Consider the following 14,784-nt stretch of genomic DNA (forward strand, 5'->3'; position numbering starts at 1 on the left):
CTTTCCTTTCCTTTCCTTTCCTTTCCTTTCCTTTCCTTTCCTTTCCTTTCCTTTCCTTTCCTTTCCTTTCCTTTCCTTTCCTTTCCTTTCCTTTCCTTCCCTTCCCTTCCCTTCCCTTCCATTCTTTCTTTCCTTCTTTTCTTGGTATTAAAATGAATGTACACTATATTTCAAGAAATTATTAAGGAAAATGTCCCTATAGTTTTAGAACAAGGGGGATACAAACAGGTGGTTTTTGATGAAGAAATCAAGACTATATATAGTCATATGAAAAAATGCTCTGAATTTTTTTATTAGAGAGATGTAAATAAAAACAACTTTGATATTTCTCACATCTATCATATTGCTTAAAATGAAATAAGGGGGAAATGACAAATGTTGGAGAGGATGTGGAAAAATTGGGACACTAGTACACTGTTGGTAGAACTATGAACCAATCCACCCATTTTGGAGACCAGTCTGGAATTATGCCCACAGTTAGAAAACTGTATATACCCTTTGACCCAGCAATACCACTATTAGGTCTGTTTCCCAAGGGGATCAGAGAAAAAGGAAAAGAGCCTACATATTCTAAAATATTATGGTGGCAAAGAACTGGAAATTGAGAGGATTGTGATGGAATATTACATGTAAGAAATGATGGGCTGATTTTAGAAAACCGTGGAAAGACTTAACATGAAATAATGAAAAGTGAAATGAGCAGAACCAAGGGAACGACGTCTATGTTACAACAATATTGTTCAAAGAATAATTGTGAACATCTAAGTTCTTTTGAGTATTACAAATATTCAAATCAACTACAAAGGACCTATGAAGGAAGGTGCTATCCACCTCCAGAGAAAGAACCGACAAATATACAAATAGCATAGTTTGGTTTTACATGTATTTGTAAATCTGTGTCAAATGGTGGCCTTCTCTAGTGTGGGGTGGGGAGGGAGGGAGAGCCGCAGGTTGGCACTTAAATTGTAACCAAAAACAATTAATTTTAAAAAACAACAAAAATAAAATTTGACAGAGAATTAAAATTAGTATGTATTTCTGTATGACACAATTTTCTTTTATAGGGTGATGAACCAGCACCAGTGGGGAACTACAACCAGAGAAAAGAAGATGAAGAAAATGTTTTGGAAAAGCTTACAAAGCAGCTGCAAGAACTTGCTGAGACTATAAGTAAAGAAAACGTAACTCCGTATGTTGATTAAAATGTTTTGTTTGAATAGCTATAACCCATATAACATTGCCCTAAATAACAATGCTTCATAATCACAGCATTAATCTATTATAACACACCCTACCAGAATGTGAAACCAGGCGGTAATATCATTACATTTATGGCATTACTCCTTTGGAACTAATTGCTTCCATGATAGTTTCACTAACATCGTTTTTGTAATACCAGTTAATAATGGTAGGTTTCATATACCTGTAGTAAAGAAAATGAAGTTATATAGGACCTAGTCATTCTTCTTATATCACAACCTTTTGGTATTCTCTGTTCAGATGGAAGGGATTTTTAATGCTTATTTCTAAGCACAGAAATTACAATATAGATGTAAGCAAGAGGCATGACAATCAACAAGTATTTATTAATAACATAATGTTTATTAACAACAAGCATGTTTATAAAATGCCTACTATGTGCCAGGCACTCCACCAAGCACGGGGGTACAAAAAAAGGCAAAAGAAAAACTCAAACCAACCAGTCCCTGCTTTTAAGTCTAATGGAGGAGATAACAGGCAAACAGCTAAGTACCAATGAGGTGCATGTAGGGTAAACTTAGACAATCTCAGAGCAGGAGGCGCTAAGATGGAAGTCTGGGAGAGGCTTCTTGCAGGAAGTGGGACTTTAACTGCGAAGGGAGAAGGGAGAGTGTTTCACAGCCCGTGAAGACCCCCAGAGTTGGGAAATGCGGTGACAGTATCACCTCTCTGTATCCTCCCCAGAAGTGGATAGTTTTATTTGGGAAGAAAAGATACAGACACATGAAAAATGGAATAAGAAGATAAAAACCTCAGGGGATTGTCTTGAGTGTTATAGTGAAATATTTAGAAGAAAGTTAAGGATTGAATTGGTAATATTGAAAAAAGATTCTGGAACTAAAATTGAGGATCTGTTGGTTGATCATAGTATCATTCTCATGCTTATAACTATATTGTTATATTTCTATATTAAAGGAACTCACATTCTAATGGAGGAAACAGCTTCAGAGTTTTAGCTGTGAGTTGGATGGAAAGGCCATGTGATATTTAGGGCTTTTTGGGAAAGCAGGTGGTAATGTGTATTCTTCAGTGTCACTTCTCTTAATAAAACCAGTACCATTCCTAATGTTGAAGCCTTTGCAGTGTCAAGGGCTTTGGTGATGAGGTCACTCTTTTCCAGGCTTCAGGAGCAAAGGTTGTTGAGGATATTGGGCATATGGTACCTGAAGAGGTGGTTTCCAGATTTCATCTCCATGGGAGGTGCTTCCCTGGATGATTTGTTGCAGGCGCTGGCCTAAATTAGCAGGGCTGCTGGTCTATAGGGTGCTGCTGTTCCTGGGACTCTGGTCCAGTGGTCTTAGGCTGCCTTCACCTGGATCTGAGAAAAGATGGTGGTCCAGGTGGTGACGGGTAGACCTGCCTGGTACATATTCTGAGAAAAACATCACTAAGTTTGGAGACTAGCCAAAAGCAGGCTAACTATGTCCAAAGCAGTATCATTCACTATAATAATATAGGCATACCCCACTGGCAAGTTGCAACTGGTTCTGCAACAACATAGTATCAAGTGAAAGAATGTTACAAGAGGTAGGTAGTTCCATAGGTAGAATTAGACCGTGATAGTACCATGTGGTCTCCCAGTGCTAAGAGGAGATTCAACTATATATAGCAAACTGATAATTTTATTGTGATAACACTGGTACAAGGGTTTCTTTTCTTTTCTTTTGTTTTTAAACATTTCTTTTTAAAACTTTGAGTTCCAGATTTTTTTCCCTTCTTCCCTTCTTACCTACCCCCACTGGGAAGCAAAACATTTCCATAGTAGTTATATTGTGAAAGACTAACTATATTTCCCTACATCCTATCCCAACCCCCACTTATTCTGTTTTCTCCTTTGACCCTGTCCCTTTTCAAAAGTTTTTGCTTCTAACTACCCTCTCCCCCAGTCTGCCCTCCCTTCTATCATCGCCCCTATTTTCCTGTAGGGTAAGATGCCCAACTGAGTGTGTATGTTATTCCCTCCCTAAGCCACATTCAATGAGAGTAAGGTTGTTCCATTCCCTTTCACCCTCTTGCTCTTCCCCTCTGTTCTAACAGTTTTCTCTTGCCTCTTTTATATGAAATGATTTACCTTATTCTGTCTCTCCCTTTCTCCTCCCAATAAATTCCTCTCTCAACTATTAATTTTATTTTTTAGATATCATCCCTTCATATTCAACTCATCCTGTGCACTCTGTCTATGTATACATGTACACACATGCACACACTCACATATATATTTATACACACATACAAGAGGGGTTCTTTTTCTTCCACTTTCCATCAGCCATGGTATGAAAATGTCTTAGCCCAATTTGATCACTGGTCACCTGTCATCTCCTTTGTGCCAAGGAACACATTCCTTCTCCTGGATTGATGTTTCCCCACTTTTCTCATTTGGAGATGTGAGCTGCCTGCCTTCCAGTTATGGGTTTTCCTTTGCATGGGAAAAGCCAGAAACACTTACCTTCTCTGTCGATCTCTGCACCCATTGCACATTTATATGAGCTGGCTTCCCTGCTATAGAAAGGTCAGCCACAGACTTAGTGGTAGAAGGAACCTCAGAGGCCATTCAGTCCAGCCCTTTCATTTTACAGATATGGAAACTGAGCCCTAAGTGACTTGTCCAAAGTCACACAGTTACAATAAGTGAGAGAGGTGGGATTTGAACCCAGGTCCTCCAACTTGAAAGCCACTGTTCATTGAACCACATTAATCATACATGGAAGGTGTCTGTACCTCTTTTGAGTGATCCCAGTCATAATTGTTTTTACTGTAGAGAGGAGAAAGTTCAGAACATTTCCCAGGCTGAAGAACTAGAAGATTCGGAGGAAACTGAAGATGAGGAGGAAGAAGATGATGATGAGGACGAGGATGAGGATGATATTAGTGAAGGTGAAGAAAGTGAAGAAAGTGATGAGGAGGATGAAGAAGTAGAAGAGGAAGAGGAAGAGGAAGATGAGTCTAGCGACGAACAGCCAAGGAATAAAGAATATATTGCTGTGGGTGATTTTGTTGCTCAGCAAGCAGGAGATCTCACATTTAAGGTAAAAACTATTTGGGTACCTAGTGTCAAGGCAAACATAAATACAATATTTAATTCATGTGATAAAATGCCAGATAAGATCATGGATCTAGAGGTAGAGAGGCCCATAGAGACCACCTTGTCCAACCCCCTCTGAATTCATGTGACTTGCCCAAGGTCACACAGGTGCATGGATCGGAACTCAGTTCCTCTGACTTTAGAAGCAGTATTGTTTCCTCTGTATCATGAGACTAAGTACATAGCAAAGGTGTTCATCAGCTTTTTCTCAGAGCCAAATACTCTTCATTAAGAGAAGAAAAATATATGAGACAAGGCTTGAAATAAAAGTTTTATGAAACTGTCAGTGAAATAAAGTCTGTCTCCTTTGGACTTTTTCTGCTTGGCCCAAAGATCAAGAATTATTAGAAATAATAGTTGGGGTCGGGGACAGCTAGGGGGTTCAATGGAAGAGAACCATCCTTGGTGTCAGGATGACCTGAATTCAAATCCAGACTTAGATATTTGACACTTATTTGCTCTGTGACCCTGAGCAAGTCCCTTAACCCCTCATGCCTTGCCAAGGAAGGAAGAATAGTTGGAAGTTTCAGAGAGGCAGATTTAGGCTTAAGATGTAGGGGAAAACTTCCTAATAATTAAGAGTTGAATTCCACCTTTAAAAAGTGAATGGACTTCTTAGGGGATGGGAGGGAAATAGGCTGCTTAGAGGTCTTCAAGCAAATATGACCACTTATTGGAGGTTTTAGAGGCAATTCTTGTTCAGGTATCGTGTGTATTAGTTGGCCTTCCAACTCTGAAATCCTCTTATTCCTTTGATACAAAGTAGAATTTGCAGAATAATGATGAAAATCTTGAAGTGTTTAAAGTTTCCTTCAGGTTTCTTATGTAGGAGGTATGAATTTGAGACTTATACTTAGGATGAACATAGAACACTAAAACTGAAGGAACCTTAGAGATCATTTCTCTCATTCCTTTGTTTGATAGATGAGGCCAAGAGGAACAATGACTTTCCTAAGGCTACAAACTAATTAGTAGCTCTTATGTTCAGTTCAGTAGTTTTTCAGTCATGTCTGACTCTTTATGACCTCATTTGGAGTTTTCTTGGCAAAGATATTGGAGGGGTTTGCCGTTTTCTTCTCCATCTCATTTTACTAATGGGAAAACTGAGGCAAACAGGGTTAATTAAAGGGCTTGCCCAGGGACACACAACTAGTAAGTGTCTGAGGCCATAATTTCCTGACTCCAGGGCTAACATTCATATCAACTGCGCCACCTAGCGTCCAGCAGCAATTAGGTATACATTTTAAAAATACATTTTTTTGAGTTATGGTGGCATAATTGACCCATGATAAAAGGAAGAACTTGGTGATTTTGTTTAATAATTCTTAATGCTGACATGGATGTAACAAAAACATCTTCCTTAGCAACTGTACTTAACAGACCTTTACAGAAGTGACAGGGAAAATAAGAGTATATAAAATAAGAGTATATAACAAAGGAGCTTGAGAACCCTTCTTTCTAGTATTGAAGGTGAGCCAAAAATATAATTATAACCTTATGAAATTTGACTGATATTAATTATTAAACTTCATAATCTGTGTTATACTGAGATTTTATAAAAAAGGAAGAAATTGGATTATAGAATTTTACACAACTTTCCAACATCAGTTTAAACAATAAATCCTTCAATAGTTTTATTTCCACTCTTAATTTTCAAATCCTTTTTGAAAATAAGATTTTAAATCATGGTAAGATTCGAGCAGATTAAATATGAAGTAAGAGAAACATCAGTTTTTAGCACATATTACAAAGTATAAGTAATGATGTATTTATTAGTACTGTGTTTCTTATTTTGTTTTTCTTTTAAGAAAGATGAAGTTCTTCTCATACTTAAGAAGAAACCTGATGGCTGGTGGATAGCTAAGAACATTCATGGAAATAAAGGTCTTGTTCCCAAAACCTACCTGGAGGTTAGTGTGTAGACTTATTTTTCTTTTTAATTTGCATTTTCAGCTTCATTTCAGCTTTCTTTTTGTTATTACAATTTTCTGCCCATGTTTTCCTTTTGTACAGCTAAAGAACCTTTTTATCTATAAAATTACTTTAAATCAAAAGGTTTAGAAGCGTGAGAAATCTATTTATTTATATCTGCGTCTCCTATAGCGCATCCCTTAAAGTGACCCTGAGCATTAGGATTTAAATCTTTTTTTTTAAATGATGTTGCTAAATGTTTTAAAATATAAATTGAGTTCTCTGAATGAATGTCCTATTCCAATGAAAATGTCCTATTCCAATGAAAATGTCCTATTCCAATCATTTCTAGCCCTGTGTTAAAGAGAAAGAAGACCAGAAATACAGTGAAGAGGAAAGTGAAGAGGATGTGGAGGTGGTAGATGAAACAGCTGATGGAACAGAGATTAAACCTCGGTAAGAATATTGGGGGGAATTGGTTATAACTCATCTTTACAACTGGATTAATGTTCAGTGTGAAGGTATTTGTAGAACCTATATTTGATTGATTGCATGCTGCCATGGGGGTTTGGGGGAGGAGAAGGCAAGGGAGAAACTTTGGAACTCAAGGGATTGTGGAAAAGAATGTTATAAATTAAAAATAAATAAATTTAAAATAAAATAAAAAGAATATTGGGAAGCATGAAAGCAGGTACAGGTCCAATAGATCGATTCCATTTTTTTTTTCATCAAAAATAACTTGAAGAATTTTGTAAAATTTAGATATATTTTCAGCTTTATTTCTTTTAAAAGTCAAAAGAGCAATTTACCTTTATGAACATTTTCAGGTATCTTCCCTGTTATACCCTGAAGGCATTTGATGTACTGCGCCCATTGACAGTTTAGTACATTCTCTACCAGCTAAATGAGTGTTGAATAAATATCAATAAGTAGGCACAGCTTTCGTATTGTTTCATATGTACATGATTTTCTTATTTTTATCTATCCCCAGAACTGATTCTCATTGGAGTGCCATTAGAAAAGCTATTACAGAGGTTAGTGTCTTTCCTACAGTGTTAACGATGTCTCTCATTTTAGCATCCAGTTATTGTAGTAATCAAAAGTGGAATGGGACTTAGAGTAATTTACTCTTATATAAGATACCAGGCACAAACAAGCTTTTCATGTAAACTATAACAATCAGAAAAGACTACAGAAATCTGGGATATAAACTAAACCTAGGTAAATATATATATTTTTTAATTCTAGCTTTGGCTATCATTCTAAAACAAAAATGGGTGAAAGAAAAGGATTAAAATTTCTGTATAGAGAATCATAGAATTTAAAGCTTGAAGGATCTTTGGATGGGGAACATCCATTCCAAGGGTTCTTAACCTGTGTGTGCGTGTGCGTGTGCGTGTGCGTGTGCGTGTGTGTGTGTGTGTGATGCTTTAGCAGACTGGTGAAGTCTATGGATCCCTTTTTAGAATCATGTTTTAGAATCATAAAATCAACAGCATAGGTTTGCAAAGGGGAAAAAAAATACCATGCACAAAATGGAATATGAGGTACATGAGTTGGATGAAAGTTTTTAGTGGCCTTGTCATTTAAGAAGCATTTTTTAAATAGGACCTTAGAGATAGAGTAGGCTGCTATTTATATTGCATAATTTGACAGCCTCTGAATAAAGCCCCTAGCTCCAAATATCTTTTCTCATGCTTGTCTCTCTACCCGAAATTCCGAGCATTTGGTCTCCTCTTCAATTTTAGACCTCTGTTAAAATCTATATATTATGAGTCATTAATATTACACCTCAGCTTCATTTATAGTATTAAGCTGAACTAATCACATCACAATGGGAAAAAACTGGGATTTTCAATTTTGTTGGGGATAGGAGTGGGGAATAAGAGAGGGGATAGGCCTGTGGTGTATGGAACATTTCATTGAGGACTAGGTGTCTACAGAAGGGAAGTGGGCATAGGAAAGAATACAGACCATTTTCTGGGAGTAGTTGTGATTCACTGATGATAATCCTTTATGAAATTTGTTATTAAACTCCTTTCTCCAATTCACAGCTCCCCCCATTTATGTGTATATTTTGCACTGGTATGATCAATGTGTGTGTGTGTGTGTGTATGTGTATATGCATATCTCCGTTGTATGAAGAAAGACTTATACAGTGTGGAGAAAGGAGCATAAAAATCATTATTTCATTTCTTCAATAACTAGAGTAACACAATTGATGTGTTGACTGCTATGGGAGCTATTCCTGCAGGATTTCGACCATCAACTCTTTACCAGCTCTTAGAAGAAGGTAAGATTTGAGTTGTCATTCACTTAGATTGGAAGCCAAACAACCTTGTATTCTAATTTCTCTGATACATTAGTAATAAATTTCATGGATAACTCAACTTGGTTAATGCTAACATACACTTCCTCCCTGGAAGAGAGGGGAGCTTTCTGTTCTTCTTTGAGACAAACAAATTATTAGCAAAATTCTAAGGCAATTCTTAGTTTTTTATATGGAAAGAAGTTTTTTTTTAAAAAGGAACCTAAAAATGTTTTTATTTCTAGCAAGAATCTCTGTAATTCCTTGCTTTACAATGAATATTTAATTCTAATTTTAGGAGATTTGATGTGCAAAATGTTTGTCTTAATTATTATTCTGGGATGGTTTTCTCATTCTTCTTTTTCTCAGACTTCTGTTATGTAATTGTAAACTTATATGATCTAAAAATCATTTTAGGGATAACAAAGTGTGATGAATTATTAGATAAATGAAATAAAATGGACTGATGATTTGTTAAGCAGTTATCTCTAATCATCTTACCTGTGAATCAACATACTTAAAAACTAGTCTGAAGAAAAATGACCAGAGGCTGTAAACTATGCATGTTATTTATTTTTTGTGTCTTTCATGCTGGTAGCTTTCTTAAAACATTACCGATATAAGAGGAGCAGCTAAGGTAGCACAGTAAATAGAGCACAGGGCTTAGAATTAGGAAGACTCTTAGGTATTGTGGTGGGGGCTCTGCCCACCCAAAAACTGTTGGGGTTTCATGATATGTTGTTGTGGAACCATCTCTTCAGAGTCAGACCACCTCTAATCCAAGTATAGGCATTTATTGAAATTGACGTCTCTCATGAAGTGAGCTAAATTCCAAGATGAACCAGCAACTTCAGAGAAAACAAGATGGATTTTTATAGGGTAAATATGCAATTACATAACAGAAATCATGAATATTTAAAAGGTAGGAGGGGTTTGTTAAGGGATTAGGCAATGGAGAAGAAGTCCCATCTATGGTCTGGTCGTTAAACATTCTGGTCATGCTGCCTTCCAGTTGGCTAACTATTGTGGTCCTGTGTAATATCATAGGGTAATTGAATTCATTCTGGTTATTATTTGGCACTAAAATAAATTGGAAAAATGTGTAGGTCTGAAAAAGAGATGCCTCACAGATGAAGCTTTGAACTTTCCAGTATGGGGAAGAGGGGACTAGGCACTACTGAATCTTTTCCAGAGTCCCACTCACCTTGACTGGAAGGTTCAAAGCTCTCACTTTCAAAGAAGTTTAAAGGAGTGGACACAGAAGTCAAGTTTACTTGAGCAAAAGTTCAAAAAATAAACCTAACCCACTAAGATTTCCCTCTGTAGTCCTACCTCTGTCCAGGCTAGGGCTACAGTGCCTTTTCCCTGTGATCCAGCTCTAACTAGCCCAGGGCCACAGTGAAAATTAAGATCCACTAAGATCCTCTTTCCTGTTGTCCCAGCTCTTCCCAGGCTAGGGCTGCAGTGCCTTCTCCCTGTCATCCTCACTCTGACCGAGCTAAGGATACAGCAAACAGTTAGAACCATTGAGATCCTTCACCCTGTCATCCTGGCTCTGACTGAGCTAAGGCTGCAGTGAAAAGTTAGAATATATTGGGGCTGGGGCAGCTTTATTAGGATTCCATAGGCAAGTCACTTAACCCTGTTTGCCTCATTTCCTCATCTATAACGTGAGCTGGAAAAATCTTTGTCAAGAAAACCTCAAATGGGGTCACAAAGAGTTGGACACAACCGAAATGACTCAATCACAAAAAATTACAAGGAAACTAAGATGTGGGAAAAGATTTGCATGTGGAAAGATGTGCAAAAAATAAAGATGAATTCATGTAACTCAGATAATTTATGTATACGCTATAATAATAATTATCACCAGGTTTCTACAAATAAAGAATAAATGGAGGGCAGCATAATGCAGTGCAACTAGCTCTGGACTTGGAATAAGGACAGATTTGAGTTCAAATCCCTCACCTGACAATTAATAAATGTATGTCCATATAAAAGCCTTTGAACTTTTCCTTATGTGGAAAATGATGAGGATAATAATGGTAGTGCATGCTTCAGAGTTTAGTTGTGAAGATTAAATCAGATTGTGTTTGTAAAGTGCTTAACCATGGGCTTATGTTACATCACAAATTTAGACCCAAAAGGGACCTTAAAAGTTATTTAGTCTAGTTCCCTCATTTTACAGATGAGAAACTGAGGCCCCCAGAAACTATAAGTTGAAATCACACAGGTAGTAAATAGAAGAGTTCAGATTCAGACCTGAATTTTCTGACTCCAGCCTTTTTGCTGCTTCCCATGTCTGCTGTTTCTATGATGAACACATTTCAATGTTACTGTAAAATCTAATTATAATATTGAGCTACAAGGTGTGAATGCATGTGTGGTGTCTCTTCTTTTGAGGAAGATGATAAGGGATGTCTGTGATTTCACCAGTGTAGGGAGCTCCCAGTGTGGAACTTCTTTCCACTGATCCAGACTGTTATTGATAGTCATTTCAGTCATGTCTGACTCTTCGTGACCTCACTTGGGGTTTTCTTGGCAAAGATGCTGAGGTAGTTTGTTATTTCATTCACCAGCTCATTTTACAAGTGCGGAAACTGAGGCTAAGAGGGTTAAGTAACTTGCTCAGGATCACTAGTGTTGAACTCAGCAAGATGAGCCTTCCTAACTCCATGCCTGGTACTCTGTCTGCTGTGCCACCTAGTTGCCGATTTGTATCCAGACTGACCCATGTGTAACCTACAGTCTTAGAGAGTTGTCTGAGGCCCTGAGAGACCAAATGACTTGCCCATGGTCATACAGCAAATATGTGTCCAAGACAGAGCTTGAATTCAGGTATTGTATTCCTGACTCCAGTGCTGGCCCTTTTTCCCTAGCACCACACAGCCTCAACATGGATAGGATGATATGAAAATGTTTTCATGGAAGATAGCGTAAGAAACAAGCATCTTACCAAGAACTCCACAAAGCTGTTAGTGAACCATGAAGGACTTTTATTAACATTCTTGTAAGAGAGGGTGTCCATCAAGTAGGCATACCCGTTGAGACAAATGCACAGCTTTTTATTCACTATACCCAATTTGTATTTCCCTCCCCTATTTCCCCATTGGCTGAGTATGTGTTTACAACATATCCAGATCACCTAAACTCCCCACGTGAGTCTCTGCCCACCTTCAGGAAGGGTCTTTCCAGCTGCCACATAAGCACCTGCAACCTGTTTAGTGACTTGACTTTTATGCAGAAGCAACAATCTCCTATAGTGATTTCATAGTAGTCAATATAATAATTGCATTTTTTTTCTTTAAAAGAGTAACACACTGTCTTCTATATTTGACAACAGCATGTTCCTTTGACTATGCCTCTGTCTTAAGTTTAACTTGGTGAAGTTACTAAGTGATAGTAACTTCTTACTATCTTAGAAAGTAACCTCTGTTAAAAAAAAAAAAACAGTAACTTCTGTGGTCATCTTGGTTACACGATATTGAAAAGCTTTTGAATTAACAAAAGTAGCCCTACTAAGATAGAAAGGAAGCTGCTGATGAGGGCAGGAGTTCCCCACTCCTGGACTAGGGAGTTAATTCTTTATATCAAATATTTGGGATAAGGGGCCCAAGTCCAAGATATATAGGAAATGAACATAAACATATGACCAAGGCCCAATGATTAATAGAAAAGCAGTCAAAGCATAGGAGATAGCTAGGTGATTCAGTGGATAGAGCACTGGACCGGCAGTCAACAAGACCTGAGTTCAAATGCAGCCTCAGACACTTACTAGCAGTGTGATCCTGGACAAGTCACTTAACCTCTGTTTGCCTTCATCCACTGGAGAAGGAAATGGCAAACCACTCTAATAGCACAGTAGAACTGTCTGTGATTCTAGGAATTACTATCTAGGATCTTTAGGGCTATGCTGGGAGTTATTATCTAACACCTGGAAACTAGACATTGCCATGGCTATGGATCCTGAGAAACTGAACTCTAAAAAGGATGACAAAATCCTCCTTACATATAGTTGTCTACAAAATAAAATGTTTGCATTAGATGAACTTCAAGGCTCCTTCTAGCACTGTAATACACTGCTGGTGGAGCTGTAAATTAGCCTAGCCATTCTGGGTTTTTTTTTTTTTGGAGGGTAATTGGGGTAAAATGACTTGTCCAAGGTCACCTGGCTAGTTTTTGGGTTAAGTGTCTGACGCCAGATTTGAACTCAGGTCCTCCTGACTCCAAGCCCGGTGCTCTATTCACTACACCACCTAGCCACCCAAGCCTAGCCATTCTGGAAAGCAATCTGCAGTTACACTGAGTACGTAACTCAAATTCATATGCTTTGACCTAGAGATCCCACTGCTAGACCCTAGATAGGTCAAAGAGATCAAAGGTTCCACAGACACCAAAATGTTCTTAGAGATACTTTTTGTTGTAATAGATAATTGGAAACAAAGTAGATACCCATCAATTGGGGAATGACTAAACAAATCATGGTACATGAATGTAATGAAATGTTACTATGCCGTAAGAAGCAATGGAAGGCAAGAGTACTGAGACTCCTAGGAAGACATATGAACTGATGCAAAATGAAATAAGTAAAATCCAGATAACCATATTCACAATGACTACAGCCATGTAAATGGAAATAACAACAGAGTAATGACCAAGTCTGACCCCAACAGAGAAATAAGAAAGTACGCCACCTTCCCTTCTTTGCAGAAATGGGGGCATGCATCAGTGCAGAAGTACGCACGTGCTGTCAGACTTGTTGGATTTGTTGGTTAGTATTGCTTTTCCTTTCTCCCCTCTTTTTGATTCTTTCTTATAAGGATGACCGTCTGGGTGGAGAATGGTATTAGAAATGGAAGTTACCTGAAAACAAAAGCTATCAACAAAAAATGAAAGGACAGGCTCCTTGGAACCTAGTAACGTTTTGGCTTTTGATGAATTTTCTGTAGTTCCTTTCTTATCTCCTGGCATGATGCCAGGTACCTAGGGGGTGGCATATGATAACTGATGACAATAATAAAATACAAGAGCATTATTTGATCATGCGTTTCACTTCTTTTTCCGTAAGAATATTAAAGAAAAATTAATTTTTTTCAGGGAGTCAGTTTCAAGCAGGTTACTTTTTACAACCTGAACTTACCCCTTCACAGTTGGCTTTTAAAGATATGATATGGGATCCTGAAAATGGCTCTGTAAGTATTTACTGTTGGAAAACCTGTGCATTTTCAAGATTTAAGTACATTCCTAAGTATATAAATAAAGTACATTTCCCAATATGTAAATTAGATAATACATAGCAGGATAAAAACTTTTTTTGGTCTATGTACATATAGAAATATAATTTAACTATTACTAATTTGTAATATGCAGAACCTTAAATAGGATTTGGTTACTATGGCTTTATTCCTCTTTCATTCTCTATCATTTGCAATTCTTTTGCCAGGGAGAAAAAGCAATTTATTTTGTATTTCTGTTTTATTAAACTGGTAGGAATGAGAAAGTTAGGCATGACTTATTATCTTGCTATTTGGGGAGAGCAAAGGATTAAAATATTACTAGGCAAGCTTTCTTAGAACTGAAGATGTAGACTGTAAACTACCAATTTGTAAGTTGGAAGGAAGAGTGGTAAATATTTTAGAACCACTTTGATTTTTATGGAACTTTCTGTGTACCTCTTTGTTCTTCTTATGAGATTAACCTAGGACAGGGTGGGGAACCTGCGGCCTCGAGGCCACATGTGGTCCTCTAGGTCCTCAAGTGTGACGCTTTGACTGAATCCAAACTTCACAGAACAAATCTCCTTAGTAAAAGGATTTGTTCTATAAAAGTTGGATGCGGTCCAAAGGCCACGCCCAAGGCCACCGCCTCCCACTTTTACAGACTAAAAATCCTTTTATTAAGGAGATTTGTTCTGCGAAGTTTGGATTCAGTCAAAGGTTTGCACTTGAGGACCTAGAAGACCACATGTGGCCTCGAGGCCACAGGTTCCCCACCCCTGATCCTAGCATGCCATACCTCTTTTGTAGTTTGGTCTTCTACTTTGCATCATAGTTATTTGTGCGCATTATGTCCCCTCCATTAGAACCTAGATTTTTAGTTAACATGCCCTATTCCCCTTTGTAGGTTCCTTAGTTCTCATGGTGCTTTACATACAATGGGCATTCAGTAAAGAGATCACAAAGAACTTACCCTTGACTGCCATCTACTATAAAAAATGGAATAT

General features: G+C 37.7%; 1 protein-coding gene across 2 annotated transcripts in view; it reads left to right on the plus strand.

The window, feature by feature from the left end:
* NPHP1 (nephrocystin 1) overlaps positions 1-14,784 on the plus strand; it is a 42,325-nt gene that overhangs the window by 8,374 nt on the left and 19,167 nt on the right. For both annotated transcript variants that reach the window (XM_069075574.1, XM_069075573.1), the window contains exons 4-10: positions 1,065-1,189; positions 4,019-4,286; positions 6,151-6,252; positions 6,606-6,709; positions 7,245-7,287; positions 8,462-8,546; positions 13,659-13,753. In XM_069075574.1, coding sequence (XP_068931675.1) covers positions 1,065-1,189; positions 4,019-4,286; positions 6,151-6,252; positions 6,606-6,709; positions 7,245-7,287; positions 8,462-8,546; positions 13,659-13,753 — 822 coding nt within the window. The remainder of the gene's footprint in view (positions 1-1,064; positions 1,190-4,018; positions 4,287-6,150; positions 6,253-6,605; positions 6,710-7,244; positions 7,288-8,461; positions 8,547-13,658; positions 13,754-14,784) is intronic.

Source organism: Petaurus breviceps, unplaced genomic scaffold, assembly GCF_028583685.1.
Source record: "Petaurus breviceps papuanus isolate PSGF00001 unplaced genomic scaffold, PetGlider_PUasm1.0 90919, whole genome shotgun sequence".
Lineage (NCBI taxonomy): Eukaryota > Metazoa > Chordata > Mammalia > Diprotodontia > Petauridae > Petaurus > Petaurus breviceps.